Raw genomic sequence first — 17,084 nt, 5'->3', positions numbered from 1 at the left:
TATTTTGTATTTGTTTTTATATGTATTACTTGATGTTCTGTAAAGCACTGTGGTCAAAGTTGTTGGTTTTAAATGTGCTTTAAAAATAAAGTGTGATCACCTCACCAGGCAAAGTCTATTTTTAAAAAAAGCTTCAAACCAAAGAAATTATTCTCAGCAATAATACATTGTCTAAGATTAACACATTTTATAAACAGGGTTTAAGTTAAAAATGTACAATCGCCAGGTTTTTTTTTTTTGTTGTTTGTTTGTTTTTAACCACTATTTAGTGCTCTACTTGCCAATCCAGGTGGTGGCGGTACTGCATCATAAAGCTGGTTAGAGCTCCGTCAGTAAACAATAGAAGAAGAAGGGGGAGAGAGAGAGAGAGAAAAAAAAAAGAAGACTAAAGCGACGAAGAAGAAGAGAAAATGAACGCGCCGCCGGCTTTCGAGTCTTTTTTATTGTTCGAAGGAGAGAAAAAGTAAATCCTACGAGTATATTTTTCATGATATTATCGTTCATTTTCAATCTCAAACAAATTAAATATTTATTTTCGCCTCTTTTGTATAAAAGAAGCTTTGCTAGTTAGCCATTTAGCTAAGCGAGCTTTTCGCGGAATGACATTAAAGCCTATTTTATTTTTTTCTTTCAATCCAGAATTTAGTCATTTGGTTAGATATTTATTTAAAATTAATTGTTCGCCTGAGGAAATACTATAGATTTGGTATTACCTTCCTAGTTGGCTGTGTCTGCTGTTAAATTTGGATTATTCAGTAAATTTTTATTCATTTTCTATAGCAGCATTTATGAAAGTAGTTCCGGCTTATATTCATTCCCTGGTTCTAATGTCTCATCCACAGAGACGTGTGTAACAAAGACTTATGTGATCTACAGTGTCTGTAAAAAGTGTGGTGTTTTATGTATATATATATATATATATATATATATATATATATATATATATATATATATATATATATATATATATATATATATAAAAAACATGAATGTTCCTTTAGTTCAGTGCTGTCCAATATTTTCCACAAAGTGTCAGTATGGGTGCAGGTTTTCATTCCAACCAATCAAGGGAACACCTGATAGTCATTTAAAATGAAAAGCAATAGACAGGTAGAATTTGGTGTTGCTCTTGCTCGATTGGAATGAAAACCTGCACCCACACCAGCCCTTTTGTGGACGAGATTGGACACTTCTGCTTTAGTTTCTATGCAACAAATCAATATAATAAGAATTGGACAGTGACTGACTGAAATCCAAATTTTTGGCTCTAACAGACAAATGTATGAAAGATGGAGAATGTTAGCAGACTGCCTCACACCCACAGTAAAACAGGGAAGTACCATACTTCAACACCATACAATTCCATCTGGACTGCAGCAAATTGGAACCTGCTTCACCATACAAGACAATGACCTGAAGCATACGTCCAAGCGCCGTTAATTAGAGAGCGAACAGTCGGCTTGTATCCATGTTGTTGTTTTGTGTTGTTATCTATCATTGAATGATCTGCCCAATCAATGCACCTAAGCCCTATTGAGTTAGACTGGGATGAACTGGATCGCATCAGTATTTTGGCTGAAAGTAACACTCGGAGAAAACAAGCTGCCTGATTTCCAAGAGTGTGTAAAGCTGTTATTTATGCTAAGGGAGGATTTTTAATTAGAAGTCAATTGTAACATTTGTACATTTTATATATTTGCTTGGTCAAAGTAAATCTTCATACTCTATTACCCAATTTGTTGCATAGAAACCAAAGGAACATGCATGTGCCCCTTAAAAAATGCTGATACTTTAAATAATAATCTCAATAATAATCTTTTCACAAGCACTGTGTATCTCTAAATAATAATAATTTAACAAGAAATGGTGTATATTTCATAAATATGTTTATTAAAGGAGTCTCGGTGTCAGAGGTGTGGCTTTGAAGTTTTTCATTACAGGAAAGTCGAAATAATTTTTGTTTTGTAAAAATAACTTAATTTCCGGCCTCGTCAAAACGCCCTGTCCCCCCAACACCACACCCTGTTTAGTTTCATCTTGTACCCTATGTAACATTGGGTTTTTGTTTGGGGTTTTTTTTTGTGATTAGTTCTTGTATATGGTGTGAAAGTCTTACATGAGTCTCTGTTGTGATCATGCTTGCAGAATTACAATAACCAAGGACACCAAGGTGCCAAATGCTTGTTTATTTACGCTGAACAAAGAAGACCACACTCTGGGAAACATCATCAGATCGTAAGGGCATCCGGATTCTCATCATGGACTTGCTTTTGATTCACTTGTACTTTGGGTTCCATCTTTTTAAACCACATTGTCCTCTTTCACAACAGACAGCTGCTGAAGGATCCTCAGGTGTTGTTTGCTGGGTACAAGGTTCCTCATCCGCTGGAGCACAAGATTGTGATTCGGGTCCAGACGACACCTGACTACAGTCCTCAAGAAGCCTTTACAAATGCCATCACCGATCTGATCAGTGAACTGTCTCTGCTGGAGGAGAGGTTCAGAGTGAGTGCTACTATGCTGGACAGAGTTCCACCTCAGTGTTTTGTTGCTACAGGAACATAATCAAAGACACAAAACGCCATTATTGTTCCCTCAATGAACTGATTATTTTTCTGTAAAATAAATCCTGCAGTGTTTTATTGTTTTAAACAGGTTAGATCCTGTTATTGGGTGCATTTTATTATAGACTTATGTTACTGGGGATACAGCAAAGCATTCTATCCATACGTCAGAAAGCTTGGATACAGTTTTCCCTTTGACCAGTAACGCACTATTGCAGGCGTTCCTACATATTATAAAAAAGTATGAAATTTGATTTGAGTGATTTTCAGGTTTGGATTTATATGGAAATAAAGAACACGGAGTACTGAAAAATATTTGTGTTCCCATACTATTCGGTTTTCTAACTGAATAGGGCAATACTATGGAGCAAACTTATACTGGAGTGAAGAACAGACTCTCAGCGCTGCCAAAAGATCGGTGCTAGACTGGATCTGCACAACTGTCATTGGTTGTTACATTGTGACCAATCAGAGTCAAGAATTTGACAACCCTCTTGTATGAAGAATAGTGGATGGGAAAATGTGGGAGTGCATGAAACCAAATACAAAATTGTTTGCATTATTTTATGGATCTGAGTTTCAGCTGCATTCAGCTTTCAGTGACTAATCCATTTTTTCATTTATTTTAGGTTGCCATTAAAGACAAGCAGGAAGGAATTGAATGAAGGATGCAGCTGTGTCGAACTACAGATGTTTACTGACCACTGTTCAAGCCTCTTCTAGGAGCTTAACCTGTTCAGTTTGTCCTTTTTGGCTCTGGGCTTCTCCACATTGCAGTACAGAAACCCTTTAAGACTGTTAAACCTGTCTGAAGTCAGATTCAGCTTAAATATAACTGTTAACAGGATTATGGTTTATACCCTTTGTATTGTGGCACTATTCTCTTGGTTTTCGGTGCCATATGTGCATACTTTGGCACTGAAACAAACCTTTTATGTGTGGTGTTGTTTTTTTTTCCATGAATAAATGTAATTTTGATACCCAAGTTGTTCAGTCAGTTTTGGGGGGTTTAGAAAATGAATACATGCCCCAGGAAAGATTCTGCAGATGTGAATCTAATGAGATATCTTCTCTCTGAATGAGAGGTAAGTATACTTCAAGGCTCTTCTTTGTTCTGGCACCGAGATGGTGGAAAAAACTTCCCCTAGATGTCCGTACAGCGGAGTCCCTGACTATCTTTAAGCGACGGTTGAAGACACCTCTTCCTGAAATACTTAAGTTAGCGCTTTCAAAGCTTTCTTTGTAGAATTCAAGAGTTATATTTATATTAAGTTTGTAATCTTGCGTATCAGTGTAGCTTTATTCATTGCTAGAGACTCAAAGCACTCTTGTACGTCGCTCTGGACAAGGGCGTCTGCTAAATGCCGTAAATGTAATGTAAATGGATTAAGAAAGAATAATAGAAAGGCTTATTGGATAGGCTTTCTGGATCTTTTTTCAAGATATAGTAGATTTGGTCAACAATGAGCAGACTTGTCAAAAAAGCTCTGTCAAGAACCTTTTGTTGTCATTCTCAGTGGTGGGCAGTAAGGAAGTAAATGAAATTTGTTACTAGTTAACTACTAATTAGGTAGTTACCTAGTTTACTATTATGTAGGGTTTTTTTTTTCTTCATTTGGGAAGACTTGAACTTCACTACATTTAAAAGTCAAATATTTTAATTTTAACTTAACTAACATTGTGTGCCGTTTCTGTTTTTTTTTTTAATGGATAGAAACTGGTCAACTACTTATTGCCAACATAGTAGCAAGCAAAACATTTTTAAAGGAATAAATGATGTAGGAAACTCCTGACTCTAACATTGCTGTGGCCTGATTTGCAAAGATTTATGTTTTAGTTGAAAAAAGGTTTGTGCTTAAAGTCATTTTGATAGATATCAGTGTTTGAATCATTAATATTATTCTTTTAATAGACTGGTGTGCTAAGAGTAATATTAGAGTATTTTCACAAAAAACAGTTGATTAAGCAAAGAGTCTTGTGACAGAAATTATAATTGGAACATTTTAGCCATAATAAATCATAGTACTTTGGATACTTGATTGCATTTGAAGACATTCAAAAGGGAGCACTTTTGCTAGAGTATTATACCTACTGTATCTCTACTTTAACTACTTTAATTATACGTTTCTGCAGAAATCTGGTGCTACATAACAACACAGAAATAAACACTAATGCACTAATATAAGCACTGATGAGGACAATAGTGCAGGACAGATACACAAAATTGTGCTGATCAGTATACCTGTATAATGTAAAGTACAATGTGCAAAAAAAAAAAAAGTGTACCTGTAAACATACAGAGACAAAAAGGTTGTGCAAAACAGCATGTAAACCGTTATAATATTGGTGTTGGTGCTGTAAACATGGATGTGTATGAATTGTATTGAGTATTTGAGTGTGTGTTTAGTGTGTGTTTAGTGTGTGTGTGTGTGTGTGTGTGTGTGTGAGAGAGAGACAGAGAGAGATTGAGTTTGTGTACTGTTTAGATCTGTTGAGCCTGATGGTTTGAGGGAAGAAACTTAGAAAAGGGGTAGAAGTTTTTATTAAAATGGGTGGCATTGATCTGGATGGGAAAATGATGAACTACTATATTGCAAACCTGCACCTTTGGACTTTGTTGGAAAATATAATTTGCACTGCCTCACTTTGACATACTCAGCACAAATTGTGTAGTCAGTGGCTTTATAATAAATTTTTCTTATTTATATTTATAGCAGCAGCACACAATGACAAATGCTTTGTACATGCAAGCCGTGATACTTAGCAATAAAGATGATTCTCATTCAGATTCTGATCAAATTTCAACCGCTGAAATCCGGAACTATTTAGTCGCTGATGTTGCTGAGGGACACATTAAAAAGGTGTACAAACAAGGTTGCTTGATGGCTGCCAAGCAGCAGACCGACAACTGTGGATGTAAAGGCGTCCGGACTTGCCTGATATGTGAGACAGCTGAGGACAAACGACATCTGTTAAAAAGTAAAGCCTCGGTAAGTGGCTAGAAAGGTTAATAAAAGGAGATCTGTGTATGTTTAGGCCATATTGCTGGCTGATTCCATACGTTAAGGCTATCGCCATATTGAAAGGGATCAGGTTTAAAGATAGATAGATAGATAGACAGACAGACAGACAGACAGACAGACAGCGTTTATTAATCTCAAAGGGTAATTGTAATGTTACAGCAGCTGATTCACAGACATCCATCAATGTACAAACAAGAAGATGCAGAAAAAAAGAGCCAGTTCAAGGTAATATATCACAAAGAGAAAGCGAGTAAAAATATTATTAAAAACCATGATACACTGTTTACAAGAGTGCAGTCAGGTGGAAATCTGAGAACTTAACGCTGTTAAAAACAGTGTAAAATAATAATGTGTACATGATGATTGGATTAGGTCATTTAAGTAACTGAACATCAGGTGCACCAGCAAGTGTGAGAGAATAGAAGTACATGATCATATCAAGGTTATTAGGGTGACATATTGGAAGAATATAGATTAAGGTGCATTAATTGGATCTTAACAGTTTTATCCATATGATAATAATAACAGAATTGAACTGGAAGTCCCTATTTGTAATGATGTCAGAGAAGGGGTTCCCTCTCCTGAACAATATTGCAATAGCTAATAGTAGTGCAAATACAGTTCATTCAAGAAAATTGTCTCTTCTGTACTTATGTGTTCCATTATTACTATTCCCTGTTGTGCTTTAAACCTTATGTATTTGTTTTATATTTCAGGTACATTATGATTTTGTTTATGATCAGGAGTCAGAATTAGCTGTACCAGTCGCTGGCAATATTCAGGAGGCTTTTCCATTTCCGGGCGTGTTCCTGTTGGAGAACTTTGTCTCTGAGGATGAGGAAAGAGAGCTGGTTGCAAGCATGGACCAAGAGATCTGGCGAGAGTCCCAGTCTGGTCGGCGCAAGCAGGTAATGGATTTCAGATGATCGAATTTAATGTTTTTCCTATTTGGTATTTTTTTTTTTTTTTTTTATATCTACCCAATTCAATTCAAAATACTAGTTCATTTTCAGGTTTTGTGTTTTAAAAGAGAGGACAGTTACAATTTGTAATAGAATTAGATTAAATTACTGATCTATATGTGTGGTAGCCTAAGGAAAGCCTTCACATGGAACTTTACATAATTTTTTCTTGTTCTTTCTTGTATGAATCTTAGTCCAGAGGATACATGCAAGCAAAGTAAAAAGAGAGATCATGTTCTTTATGATTTCATTCCAGTACTCCCATCGGGAGACAAAGCCCTTCTACAATTTTAACTTTACAATGGGAAATGAGTCAGAAATGGGTTTATCACCATCTTTCACATCACTCCAAAGTAAAAATCACTCAACATTTAAACCCAAGGCTAATCATCACTGGGAAACAACAGGAAATGTATTGAGCTACAACATGTAATTGTCCTAAATATGAGGAAATTGTTAGATCATATAACCCTAGCAAGGTTTAAGTCTGTTTTTAGTAAACATTTGGTACACAGAATTCTAAATGTTTTGCATGTACGGTACTTAAAATCGAGATGGCAAGTTTTAATATTTGTCAATTAATATTATAAAAAAATATACAAACATTAAATTTATCAACACATTTTTTTTTATATACATTATAAAAATTAACAGAAAAATACACTATTTAAAAATAAAAATAAACATCCACCCTCCCACATAGTATGTTTGTAATATCATTAAAAAAATTGTTAAACAAAGGTAAAAAAAAAAAACAAAGATCATATGACACACGTAATTAATAAAGTCCACAATTAACAGGGGAAAAAGAGAAATTATTTAAAAATGAAAAAACGATAATAAAAAGCAAATATGTGACTTGTCAAATAGAGGGGGGAAAAAAAGAAAAAAAAAAGATTGAATGGGTTCTACCAGGATTATTTTAATAAACTGGAAAGAACCTAGTTATTCAAAGGCAATTGTGATGGATGAGGTAAAAGTCCGAAATATTTAAAAAAAAGTGTTATTCAGGAGGCATTAGAAATCATATAAACATTGTGTTTTGACTTTTCTTTCGGATGCTTCCACGGAAACTGCCAGACAATGTTTCTGCTGAATAAAGTATTTTTCCTTTGAGATCACAAACTTGGATTCTAAACTTATTTTGTTTCTTTTGCCTGGTCTTTTAACTATTTTTCTTTATGATCTTAAACTGGGCAAGAAAATAGTTGCAAATAAACTTGCTGTTCCTTTTAGGACTTTGGTCCGAAGGTAAACTTCAAAAAGCAGCGCGTACGCCTTGGGGCTTTCAGTGGCCTGCCTGCGAGCAGTCAGAAGCTACTGGACAGAATGTCCAAAGAGCCACTGCTGGCTGATTTCCACCCGGTAGAACAATGCAACCTGGAGTACAGCCCCGAACGTGGCTCTGCCATCGATCCACACCTGGATGACAGCTGGCTGTGGGGGGAGCGCCTGGTTACTCTCAATCTGCTCTCTGATACTGTGATCACCATGAGCTTAGATCAAGGCTGGGAAGACATGGACCAAGGTGAGGTCAGGGTGGCTGTGAAAATGCCTCGGAGGTGTTTGTTTGTGCTGTTCGGTGACGCACGCCACCGCTGGAAACACGCCATTCACAGGGAAGACGTTCACAGCAGGAGGGTTTGCAGTACCTTCAGAGAGCTGACTGCTGAGTTCCTGTATGGAGGGGAGCAAGAGAAGCTGGGATCAGAGCTGTTGGAATTAGCATCAAGCTTTAAAGGAGTTCCTATATAAAAAAAAAAATTGTGGACAGTTATTTAACTTTTTTTTTTTTAAACACGAGTCAAATATTAAATTAATAAATGTATTATTGTCTACTAGCTTGGGATTGTATTCAATGTTTCCCCAATGTTCAGATTTGTTATGGTGTAATATTTTTGATAAAATCTGTGATTTTAGAATTTTTCATAAAAAGCAACATGGGGGGAAAAAAAAATCAATAATTATACATTGTAAAAGGAAATAAATTACATTATTTTATTATAATATTTTTTATATATATATATATATATATATATTACAGTATATAGAAATAGAGGGAGCGAGAGATACTAATGTATTTATGAATGCAATTCAAATTATTTTAAAAATCCAGTCTTTACACTTATGAGCAATGTTGGATTTGATTTTTTCAATTGCATAACTTGTAAATATATTAAGAAAATGTATAAATAAAGATTCTAGCCTTTTTTTTTATATTTTGTGGGTGGTTTTCAGTATTTTGTCATGTAATTAATTATATCTAAGCCACTAAAGAAAATGTCAAACATCTATAATCTAATGTTATTTTTCTGATTTTTTAAATGAACTTAAATATTTGAGTTGCTAAGCAAGAATGTGTTGTAGTTTTTGAGGCACAATAAGATATACCTAGTGTCTATCTTTAGACTAAACATAGTGTCTCTGAGTTCATCAAATGCCAATTGTAAAGTCTAAAATGCATTGTGCTTTGCTATGTTACTTTTTGGAAGGTTGGAAGGCTTTCCAACAAGCTGAGATCTGCAAAGAAATAATTTCACTGTTCTGTAATATATGTGACAAGTAAAAGCCCCTCTTTCTCTTAAAAAAATGCTGAACCTGTCACATTCATAAAACTAACTAATAATATATATTGAAACAAATGCTTCTGGACAAAAGTTTGTAGACACTTGACCATAAGACTGGTATGTGCTTTTTTTTTTTTTTTATTTAAACATCCCATTCCCCATTTAGTTCCAATTTACAGTTTATTATGAGCTCCATTCTTCTAGATTTTGTAGTGTGCTTGTGGAAATCTGTGATCATTCAGCCATGAGGGTGTTAGTAAAGTCAGGTACTGGTGTGGAGTAAGGAGGCTAAAGAAGCTCTATAGAAGGCCACTCCATGTAAAGCATATCTTCATTTAGCTGACTTTGTGCACAGGATCATTGTCAGACCTGGATTGACAGGTCTGGGTCTCCTAGTTCAAGGGATTACCACATCCAAAGACATCCTATACAATCGTGTGACAGTGTGTCTAACAGTTTGGGGAAGAAAAATCAGGTGTCCCAATATAATGGATATAATATACATACTTTTTTAATTGATTTTCTCATGTGTTTGCTTTTGTTGACTTAATTTTTACTTATAATTTTTACTTTCCATTATAGTCAATAAATAAGACAATGAAACATGTCACACTATCCTTTTACCTCACGTTAGCCACACTCAACATGGCGGACACCAAGACCCACGCTCTGACGTCACTTCCGTCAAAGTTCACGGCGAGGTTTTCCCGGGAAAACACGAAGCAACGAACTGAACCCGGGTGTACACGTGAAAGGTGTGGTTTATATATTTTTAATGTAGTGGTATTTCTTTTTATTCCATTTTGATTCAAACACGGTTTCAGTATTACGGAATGTTATTTTATAAATAAATATTTTTTTGATGTATAAGGCTTATTTGTGTCGCGTAGTCACATCATTATAAAATGTGGTCACGTGGGTTTCTAGTAACTCTTTTCTTGTTGATTCTTAAAAATGTGTAAAAACTATTCCCTATATTGAAACGTGTTTTAATAGTTTACATTAGAATATATAGTGACTGATTTTGTACTACTGCAATAGTGATCACTGTTGAGCTTCCATGCACTTCCGGTGAATAGGTGTAAAGTGGCCACTCAACACACATTCTGGTTATTTTAATGCAGAAAGCTCTGAAACCTTTTTCACACAATAGCACGAACATTAGGGTGAAACCCATGTGCTATATAAGCTGGAAAAGAACCCTACCAGTCCACATTATAGTGTTGTCAATCTGCCCTACAGCATCATGGAGAAGATTACTGAGAAAGTACTGCTGGAGAAAGGTCTACCTAAAGCCAACAAGCTGGAGAAAATTACCAGCATCAAGTAAGTGTCCTTCAAGATCTAATGTTTATTGATGATATATCTTTCAGCTGTCTTTACTCCTGTGTTAAAAAAATAGTGTGCTGACTGAGTACTGTGGTCCACAGTGATTTTATTAGATTTGTAATATATAAATGCAAATATATAATGTATATGTATGTTATAACTGCGGTATTTTTGAAAGTTTTTTACGGTTAATATTCTTTTGTCTAGTCTCTCTCGTATGGGGTTGAAAAATCAGGATCTCCCTGTGGCTCTGTTGAATAAACTGTCCTCGCTGGAGGATTTGGATCTTTCTGGAAACATGATGCAGAAGCTCCCTGCAAGACTTTTCCTTCCCAGGCTGCGGCTTCTGAACTTCTCCAACAACGACTTGGAGGATGTGACCTCGCTAGCAGCCCTGAGCGGCCTGGAGGAGTTGCGGCTGGATGACAATTTATATCTCACCGTAAGATTTATCAAATCGACCATCATTTAAAAAATATATATTATTTTATTTTGATCCAAGATTGCTTTGTTTTTCTATAGGTCAGTGATGAGCACAAAGTGATGTTCCTCCTGCCCAATTTGAAGTTCCTGAATGGGAAGGATATCAGTGCGACGGCCAGCCACATCCGCCATGTGAACAGCGAGATCCTTATGAAGCGGGTTAGTTTGGGCCTGAGCGTTTTATGCTTTTGGGCTTTACAACATTATTAACGGTCACGATTATCTTACAGGTGATTGGGGTGTGGGAGAAGAACTTCAGTCTCCCTGATCCACCATCTTCACAAAGCTTAAAGGAGCTCGAGAAAAAATTTGTTAGTGCGGCTTGCTTTCAGGTCAAATATGGCCCCAGCTCTTTGAACGACTACACCAAATGGAGGGTGTGTGTTTGAAATCAAATTCTAATAGCTTTGTATACATGAATCATGCCCTCTTTATTAAATATAAGCTCTGTGGTTCAGGTCGAAATGATTGCAAAAGAATATCTCAAGTCGCTGACTGGTCCAGAAAAAGAGGAGGAAGAAGACATGACCTTGGAGACTCTTGAAAAGGAGACTGGGGTAGGCCTTGTTTAATTAGGTTCATTACAACACTGAAATATGTTACGTTTTTAGGTCTAATTGCTGTGTTTTTTATTAAAAAAAAATGCGTGATTTTAGTCTCCTGCTAAGAGAAAGAGTCATGACACTGAAGAAACAAGTGATTCTGAAAAATCCTGGAAGAAAAGGACTCTAAACCCAGTGGCCACACCAGAGGCAAGTGCACGCAAATCAAGCCAGTTAACCAGTGCCGCGTCAGTCGAGTCCAGTCCGAGAAAATCCTCACGGCTCCAAGGGACTCCTCAGAAAGCTCACCCAAAGGAGGTCTCGAGCCCACGGTGTCTGAGAATGAAAACTCCCGAAGCGAGTCCGGGAAAATCATGTCGCCTGCAAAACACCCCAAAAAAAGCCAACGTGACCGAGGTCACAGTGACGCCCACTGCCATGGGAGTGAAGAAAAATCTAAAAGCTCAGCTTACGACTCCGAAAGCATGTAGCTCCACCAAGGCAAAAAACGGAATCTGGAAAACAACTAAATACCAGGTTCCAAAGGTATGCATGTTATGAATTTTATTTTCAACAGTGATCTAATACCTTTTTTTTTTATCTTTTTTTTTAATATTACATACTGGTCCATGTACACACGCCTAAATGTAACTATATTGTGTATTGCTACAAATACTCCCTCTTCGGATGGTCACCGTCTCTCCCTGTCCTGAGGGTTTGTGTATTGTTGCTAATGGCCCATCACAAAGCCATTATCTCATTGTTGAGTGTCTCAATGCAGGAGCCGGCCCGTCTGCAGCCACTTCACGTCCTGCAGTGTCACAGTAAACAGGACAGTCGGGAGGATTTCAGCACCCAACTGTGGGCCTGTGCCTTTGAGCCTGCTCACAACAATAGTAGTGAGTATCTTCAAACGATTGTGTGTATGCAAATAATCCAGGTTTAAATGTTTAATCTTATTTTTTTATCAATGATATCAACATACCAAGGACCACAATCCTTATAGCAACCGTTTTGGTTATAGATTTTCTCAAATCTAATGTAAAACATGGTCTCAGATCCAGAAAGATGTAATCTCTAGGACGTCTCTAATATTTCTTGCATTTATTTTTTAGCTGCATTTATTTGCCATTTAAAAGTGTCCTAAAAATGCTGGCAAACCAATGGAGGAAAAACTCCAACTTCAGTTCAGAAGTAGACAAATGGGGAGTTTGTTAAAAAATATAAATATTTTACCTGTAACCTCATTATTTAGACCATTTCTTTCTTTTCCTCTTCTCATTATGTTTAGGTTGAAACAGTATATTCTGGGTGTTTAGAGAGCATTTTTCTCGTTGCCTCAATAATAACAGTTTATATTTTGTTTTTGTAGATGCAGATGCCTGGTCACAATCAGTGGCGACTTGTGGAGGGGAGACGGTGTGTGTGATAGACTGCGAGTCTGGTCACGTGATAAAGAAATACAAGGTCCCTGGTGAGGTGTGTAATCTGTTATACTTGTAGTACCATTTCTTACCACCAGGTGTCTCGCAAAACTCATAAAGTTTCTCTATGTACTTGCAAAACTGAAGTCTTTATATCAACTATATGTTTAGGAATAAAGGCCTGTCAAACTTATAGCATGGTTATTCACCTTGCTTCGGAAATTGTATTCTTTTTTTTTTTTTTTTTTAGGAGTTCTTTACACTGGCCTGGACCACAGTATTGATGGCACGTGAGGGCGGTTGTGCTCGATCGTGCAGCATCCTTGCCGCAGGAGGAAAGAGGGGCATGGTGAAGCTCATCCACCCCAGAGCCAACCTGGCATACGGCGAGTTTCGTGCCAGCCGCCGAACCATATCCATGCTACGCTTCAGCCCGTGCCAAAGCAGCTTCCTATTCAGTAAGTACAGATAAAAACTGTAAATAATCTGATTTCTTTGGAACTGCTGATAGACAGTGATAAGAAAGATGAACCTGAATAAAGTACATTTCTAAGCTGCTTCCTGACAATATGTTATTAAATGTATTTTATTTGTGTATATTTGAGAGAAGTTTTGCTTAAATATTTGCATGTTTTTACTATTGATTTAACACAGTGCCATATTATTCAGATACCACTATATAGTTCTATTTCTTTTTTTTAAGATTTTTGTATTATTTGACCTCTAGCTAAAGGTATAGATAGTTGATTAGCTAAGAGGCTTTTGTTTTTGTTTTTAGCTGGTGCATATGATAACAAGATTATCATGTGGGACATCGGCGGACTGGACCGGGACTACAACTTCAAAACCAGGTGTGTTATCGCGGTTTTCGCTTTTAGATATTCAGTGGAACCTCGATACCCTCGACCTTGATAGTTCGCGACTTTTCATTTGGAACCGGACTGAGAGTAACTCGTGAAAAATGCCAGCGAGTGGCTCGAAAGTTTGGAGTACTCAAAATTTCATAATTTCAAAACAGAGTTTGAAAGTAAAAGTAGTAAATAAAACATTAATGACAAGTAATTGACAATTTTTGTTAAGTTTACAGTACATGTACATGTTTTCCCTTGAAAAAAGGAACCATCAAAACCTCACGATTTTTTTTGTTACTCGCGAGGGGTATTAAAAAGGAAAAGGAACCTCCGCGAGTATAGAGGTTGCACTGTATCCTAATTAACGGCCATATTCAGCTATTGCCAGAGTGTATGCACTTATATTAATTACAAATACCTGCATTTATTGTTCTTTCAGTCAGCTGCTTGTCCTGGAGACCTGCTCGACTCCACTGCAATTCTGTCTGCCTCCCCATTCCCCAGACACGCACCTCATCTCAGGCTGCGACAACGGGCTTTACAGCTTCGACATCCAGCTCAGCAAGAACATACAGAAGAGGTTCATAACGTTTCAGTGAATATATAGTTTAAGTGAATTATTACATATTTCCTAAACCCTCAAGTGTCACTTTCATAATAATGTTATGACTTACTTGTGTGCTTTTCAGGACAGTGGAGATGGAGATTGTATTTCCTGTGTACAAGAAAAGTAATAAGAAGAAGAACTACCGCACTATTGATGGACTCAGCTTCCTTACAGAGGACATTATAGGTAAGTGAACCGTGTCACTATAAACATGTAAATTTACATTTACGCCATTTGGAAGACACCCTCATCCAGAGCGATTTACAATTATTGCATTCATACTACTAAGCAGATATGGGTTAAGGGTTTGCCCAGTGTCCCAGAAGTGGTAACATGGTGTAGCTGGGATTTGAACCTTTGGAGCCGAAGTCGAATGTCTTAACCACTACCACTTCCTATATAGCAACATGCTTTATGTGAAATCACTTTTTGTTCGCATTCTAATAAGGAGTTTAAGTATCACTGGTTCATCTTTTTTTTTTTTTGGTCCTAAAAAATACAAAATAATTATCTTATCTTAAAGACAGAGAAAAATGGGCCAGTGTTTGTTCCATTCATTCTCATATTCAATTTTTCCATCTCAGCGTCTAAAAGTCAGATGCAGGGCTCTATCTACTTATGGAGCTGGAGTCGTACAAGAGCGGAAAAAGGAAGGAAAAAAGAGGTGCCTGCTGTGATCCTGGCCGAACTGCAGTGGTCGAACACCGAAATCCCATATTTATCTCTAAACACCTGCCCTGGTAAGAATTACAAATTCCTATAGAAATCAGGATTATTCCTTTTGTACCCAAGTCTGATATTTAGTTTTTTCTGTCTGTTTTTCCTGTCGTTTTCGACACAGGCTTCGGCTACGTCGTGTGTGGAGATGAACAAGGCAGACTGTGGACGTATCACATCACAGACGCTGCGAAGGCCAACTTCAAGAGCGGAAAAGCAGTTCCTGCTACAGAGGTACGAGTACTGATTATTACAGGGTGTGTCTCTATTCAATGTTTTTATTTTAATAGAAAGTGAAAATTAGACCAGTGTTGGTGTTTATAGCATACAGTCATGGCCATGTGTTTTTACATGTTAATAATTTGTAATAATAATCTGTAATACGTTTGTAATAGGATCAGTGGTCGTGTTTCTAAGCCTTGCTAGTTATTCAGAAAGGGATAGCAAACTAATGTGGCAATTAGCAGCAGTCAGTTTCCTTTAATGTCACAATCACATTTCAATTGTGCAAATAGTTTGGTGGTACAGTAGGTGTTGCCTTGCTGCCTCAGAGCTCAATAGTTTTTGGTTTCTCTCTTGGCTTTGGTTCCTATCTGTGTGAAGGTTTCTATCTGTGGGTTTCTGTATGTTGATTTTCAATGTATCATTGCCCCCACAATTGTTTGTAAACCTAATAACCATTAAGAAACAGCGTTCTCTCAGAAACGTATTAAATAGCAGACCACATGTTTGTTTAGTCTCCAGACACATTTTTTAAATTATTATTATAAATGCATGTGTGTGTATGCCAGTGAATTTTGTGTACCGTTATACCCCTAATATACACCATTGAGGTGTGAGCTTATAATGTAGATTGTCATAACTTTCTTATATGCATCACATTGGCTGATTACATACTAAACATACTAAACACACAGTATTCCATTCATGTACAGCAATCACCAAGAGATCTAAAGTTCCTTGTCATTATGTAATTTCAGGTCCTGGGGTGGCCATCTCTGGTGCGAAATGGAACAGGCCCCATAGAGGGGCCGTCGATCAACAGCGTCGCCATGGACCCCGAGCTTCGTTATTTGGTTGCCCTAAGTGACAAGAACATGGTGGTCATTTGGAGACGAGAATCTGTGTAATCATTTCACAGATCAGGAAGTGATTCAGACTTTACCACCAAACCAGAGCCACATGAAGGATCATTTAGAACTGACCATTTTAGTTTGTTGTTGATTTTTATTATTTTTTTTATCCAAGTATGCTAATTTGTTTGTTAAAAATCAACTGTACATAATGTAATAACTGTAAATTGTGCCTTTTTTACCTGGAAACTAAAAAAAAAAAATCTTTAAAATGTGTGTGGGTCTATGTGTGTCTGAGAGGCTTCAAGATGTTAGCAAATCAACATTTGATTAGAAAGAATGACCTTTTTAATACCTGAAATATAGATTTAGATACAAATTGGCCCTTTATGGTCTGATTTACATGTTTTTATAGGTGGATCAAAATTGACCAGGTGTGACCAGCCTTTTATTTTCTTTATTTCCAACCATATGAGTGAATTAAGTTTTAAGGTTGTTTTTGAATTACTTTTCTAACCATATGGGTTAAAAAAAAAAAAAGGTTGTATGGTTGGAAGGGTGGAAAAATGTTTTTTTTTCCCTGGCCATATAAGCATATGAGTTTTAAGGCTGGTTTTTATTATTTAATTTATTTCTAACCATACAAGTTTATATAAGGGAATAAGTTTTAAGTAGTTAGTTTTCCCTCTCACCATATGGGTGGAACATTGTTTTTGTTTAGTTCTAATCATATGGATCCTGCGTTTTAAGGATATTTTAGGGGTTGGAGTGCACATTTGTGTACACAATTGTTGCAGCCATTAAATCTTAGGGGTTTAGTTACAGAAATCCTGGCAAAACCTATTATTTATGTTTACTGTGCGAACTGCATTATGTAACAGCACAGTCTTTTCTTCTTTGTGCTCAACAATGTGCGTTTGCTTGCAGCACGCAGTGCACGCG

At 36.7% G+C, this 17,084-nt stretch overlaps 3 protein-coding genes across 4 annotated transcripts; all 3 read left to right on the top strand.

Annotated features, from left to right (window-relative positions):
* The first annotated feature begins 342 nt into the window (after positions 1-342).
* polr2j (RNA polymerase II subunit J) lies at positions 343-3,544 on the top strand. 2 transcript variants are annotated; one of them, XM_046838715.1, is made up of 4 exons: positions 343-463; positions 2,146-2,235; positions 2,331-2,505; positions 3,194-3,544. In XM_046838715.1, exons 1-4 carry the CDS (start codon positions 411-413, stop codon positions 3,227-3,229), a joined length of 354 nt encoding a protein of 117 aa, XP_046694671.1. In that variant the 5' UTR covers positions 343-410; the 3' UTR covers positions 3,230-3,544. The 2 variants fall into 2 exon arrangements, with proteins under 2 accessions (XP_046694671.1, XP_046694670.1); XM_046838714.1 differs by lacking the exon at positions 343-463 and adding an exon at positions 1,527-1,619.
* Positions 3,545-5,425: 1,881 nt separating this feature from the next.
* Positions 5,426-8,766, top strand: alkbh4 (alkB homolog 4, lysine demthylase). The gene is made up of 3 exons (XM_046839299.1): positions 5,426-5,554; positions 6,304-6,495; positions 7,786-8,766. The coding sequence occupies exons 1-3, from the start codon at positions 5,447-5,449 to the stop codon at positions 8,302-8,304; spliced, it is 819 nt and encodes a 272-aa protein (XP_046695255.1). The 5' UTR covers positions 5,426-5,446; the 3' UTR covers positions 8,305-8,766.
* A 984-nt stretch (positions 8,767-9,750) lies between these two features.
* On the top strand, positions 9,751-16,414 carry lrwd1 (leucine-rich repeats and WD repeat domain containing 1). The gene is made up of 16 exons (XM_046838919.1): positions 9,751-9,871; positions 10,359-10,442; positions 10,653-10,887; positions 10,968-11,087; positions 11,159-11,305; positions 11,387-11,485; positions 11,585-12,016; positions 12,252-12,369; positions 12,843-12,949; positions 13,145-13,352; positions 13,673-13,745; positions 14,185-14,325; positions 14,435-14,538; positions 14,937-15,092; positions 15,194-15,303; positions 16,050-16,414. Exons 1-16 carry the CDS (start codon positions 9,762-9,764, stop codon positions 16,197-16,199), a joined length of 2,394 nt encoding a protein of 797 aa, XP_046694875.1. The 5' UTR covers positions 9,751-9,761; the 3' UTR covers positions 16,200-16,414.
* Positions 16,415-17,084: the final 670 nt, after the last annotated feature.

Source organism: Silurus meridionalis, chromosome 25 (genome assembly GCF_014805685.1).
Source record: "Silurus meridionalis isolate SWU-2019-XX chromosome 25, ASM1480568v1, whole genome shotgun sequence".
Classification (NCBI taxonomy): domain Eukaryota; kingdom Metazoa; phylum Chordata; class Actinopteri; order Siluriformes; family Siluridae; genus Silurus; species Silurus meridionalis.
The sequence above is the reverse complement of the archived record's forward strand: the minus strand, read 5'-3'. Positions and strand labels throughout refer to the sequence as shown.

Coding starts and splice junctions, on each gene's coding strand:
- polr2j (XM_046838714.1), top strand. CDS start 1,549: ATGAACTGGATCGCATCAGTATTTTGGCTGAAAGTAACACTCGGAGAA. Junction 1,620..2,145: donor AAGCTGCCTGATTTCCAAGA/GTGTGTAAAGCT, acceptor TCATGCTTGCAG/AATTACAATAACCAAGGACA. Junction 2,236..2,330: donor CTGGGAAACATCATCAGATC/GTAAGGGCATCC, acceptor CTTTCACAACAG/ACAGCTGCTGAAGGATCCTC.
- alkbh4 (XM_046839299.1), top strand. CDS start 5,447: ATGGCTGCCAAGCAGCAGACCGACAACTGTGGATGTAAAGGCGTCCGG. Junction 5,555..6,303: donor TGTTAAAAAGTAAAGCCTCG/GTAAGTGGCTAG, acceptor TTTATATTTCAG/GTACATTATGATTTTGTTTA. Junction 6,496..7,785: donor AGTCTGGTCGGCGCAAGCAG/GTAATGGATTTC, acceptor TGTTCCTTTTAG/GACTTTGGTCCGAAGGTAAA.
- lrwd1 (XM_046838919.1), top strand. CDS start 9,762: ATGGCGGACACCAAGACCCACGCTCTGACGTCACTTCCGTCAAAGTTC. Junction 11,486..11,584: donor CTCTTGAAAAGGAGACTGGG/GTAGGCCTTGTT, acceptor GCGTGATTTTAG/TCTCCTGCTAAGAGAAAGAG. Junction 15,093..15,193: donor ATCTCTAAACACCTGCCCTG/GTAAGAATTACA, acceptor TTTTCGACACAG/GCTTCGGCTACGTCGTGTGT.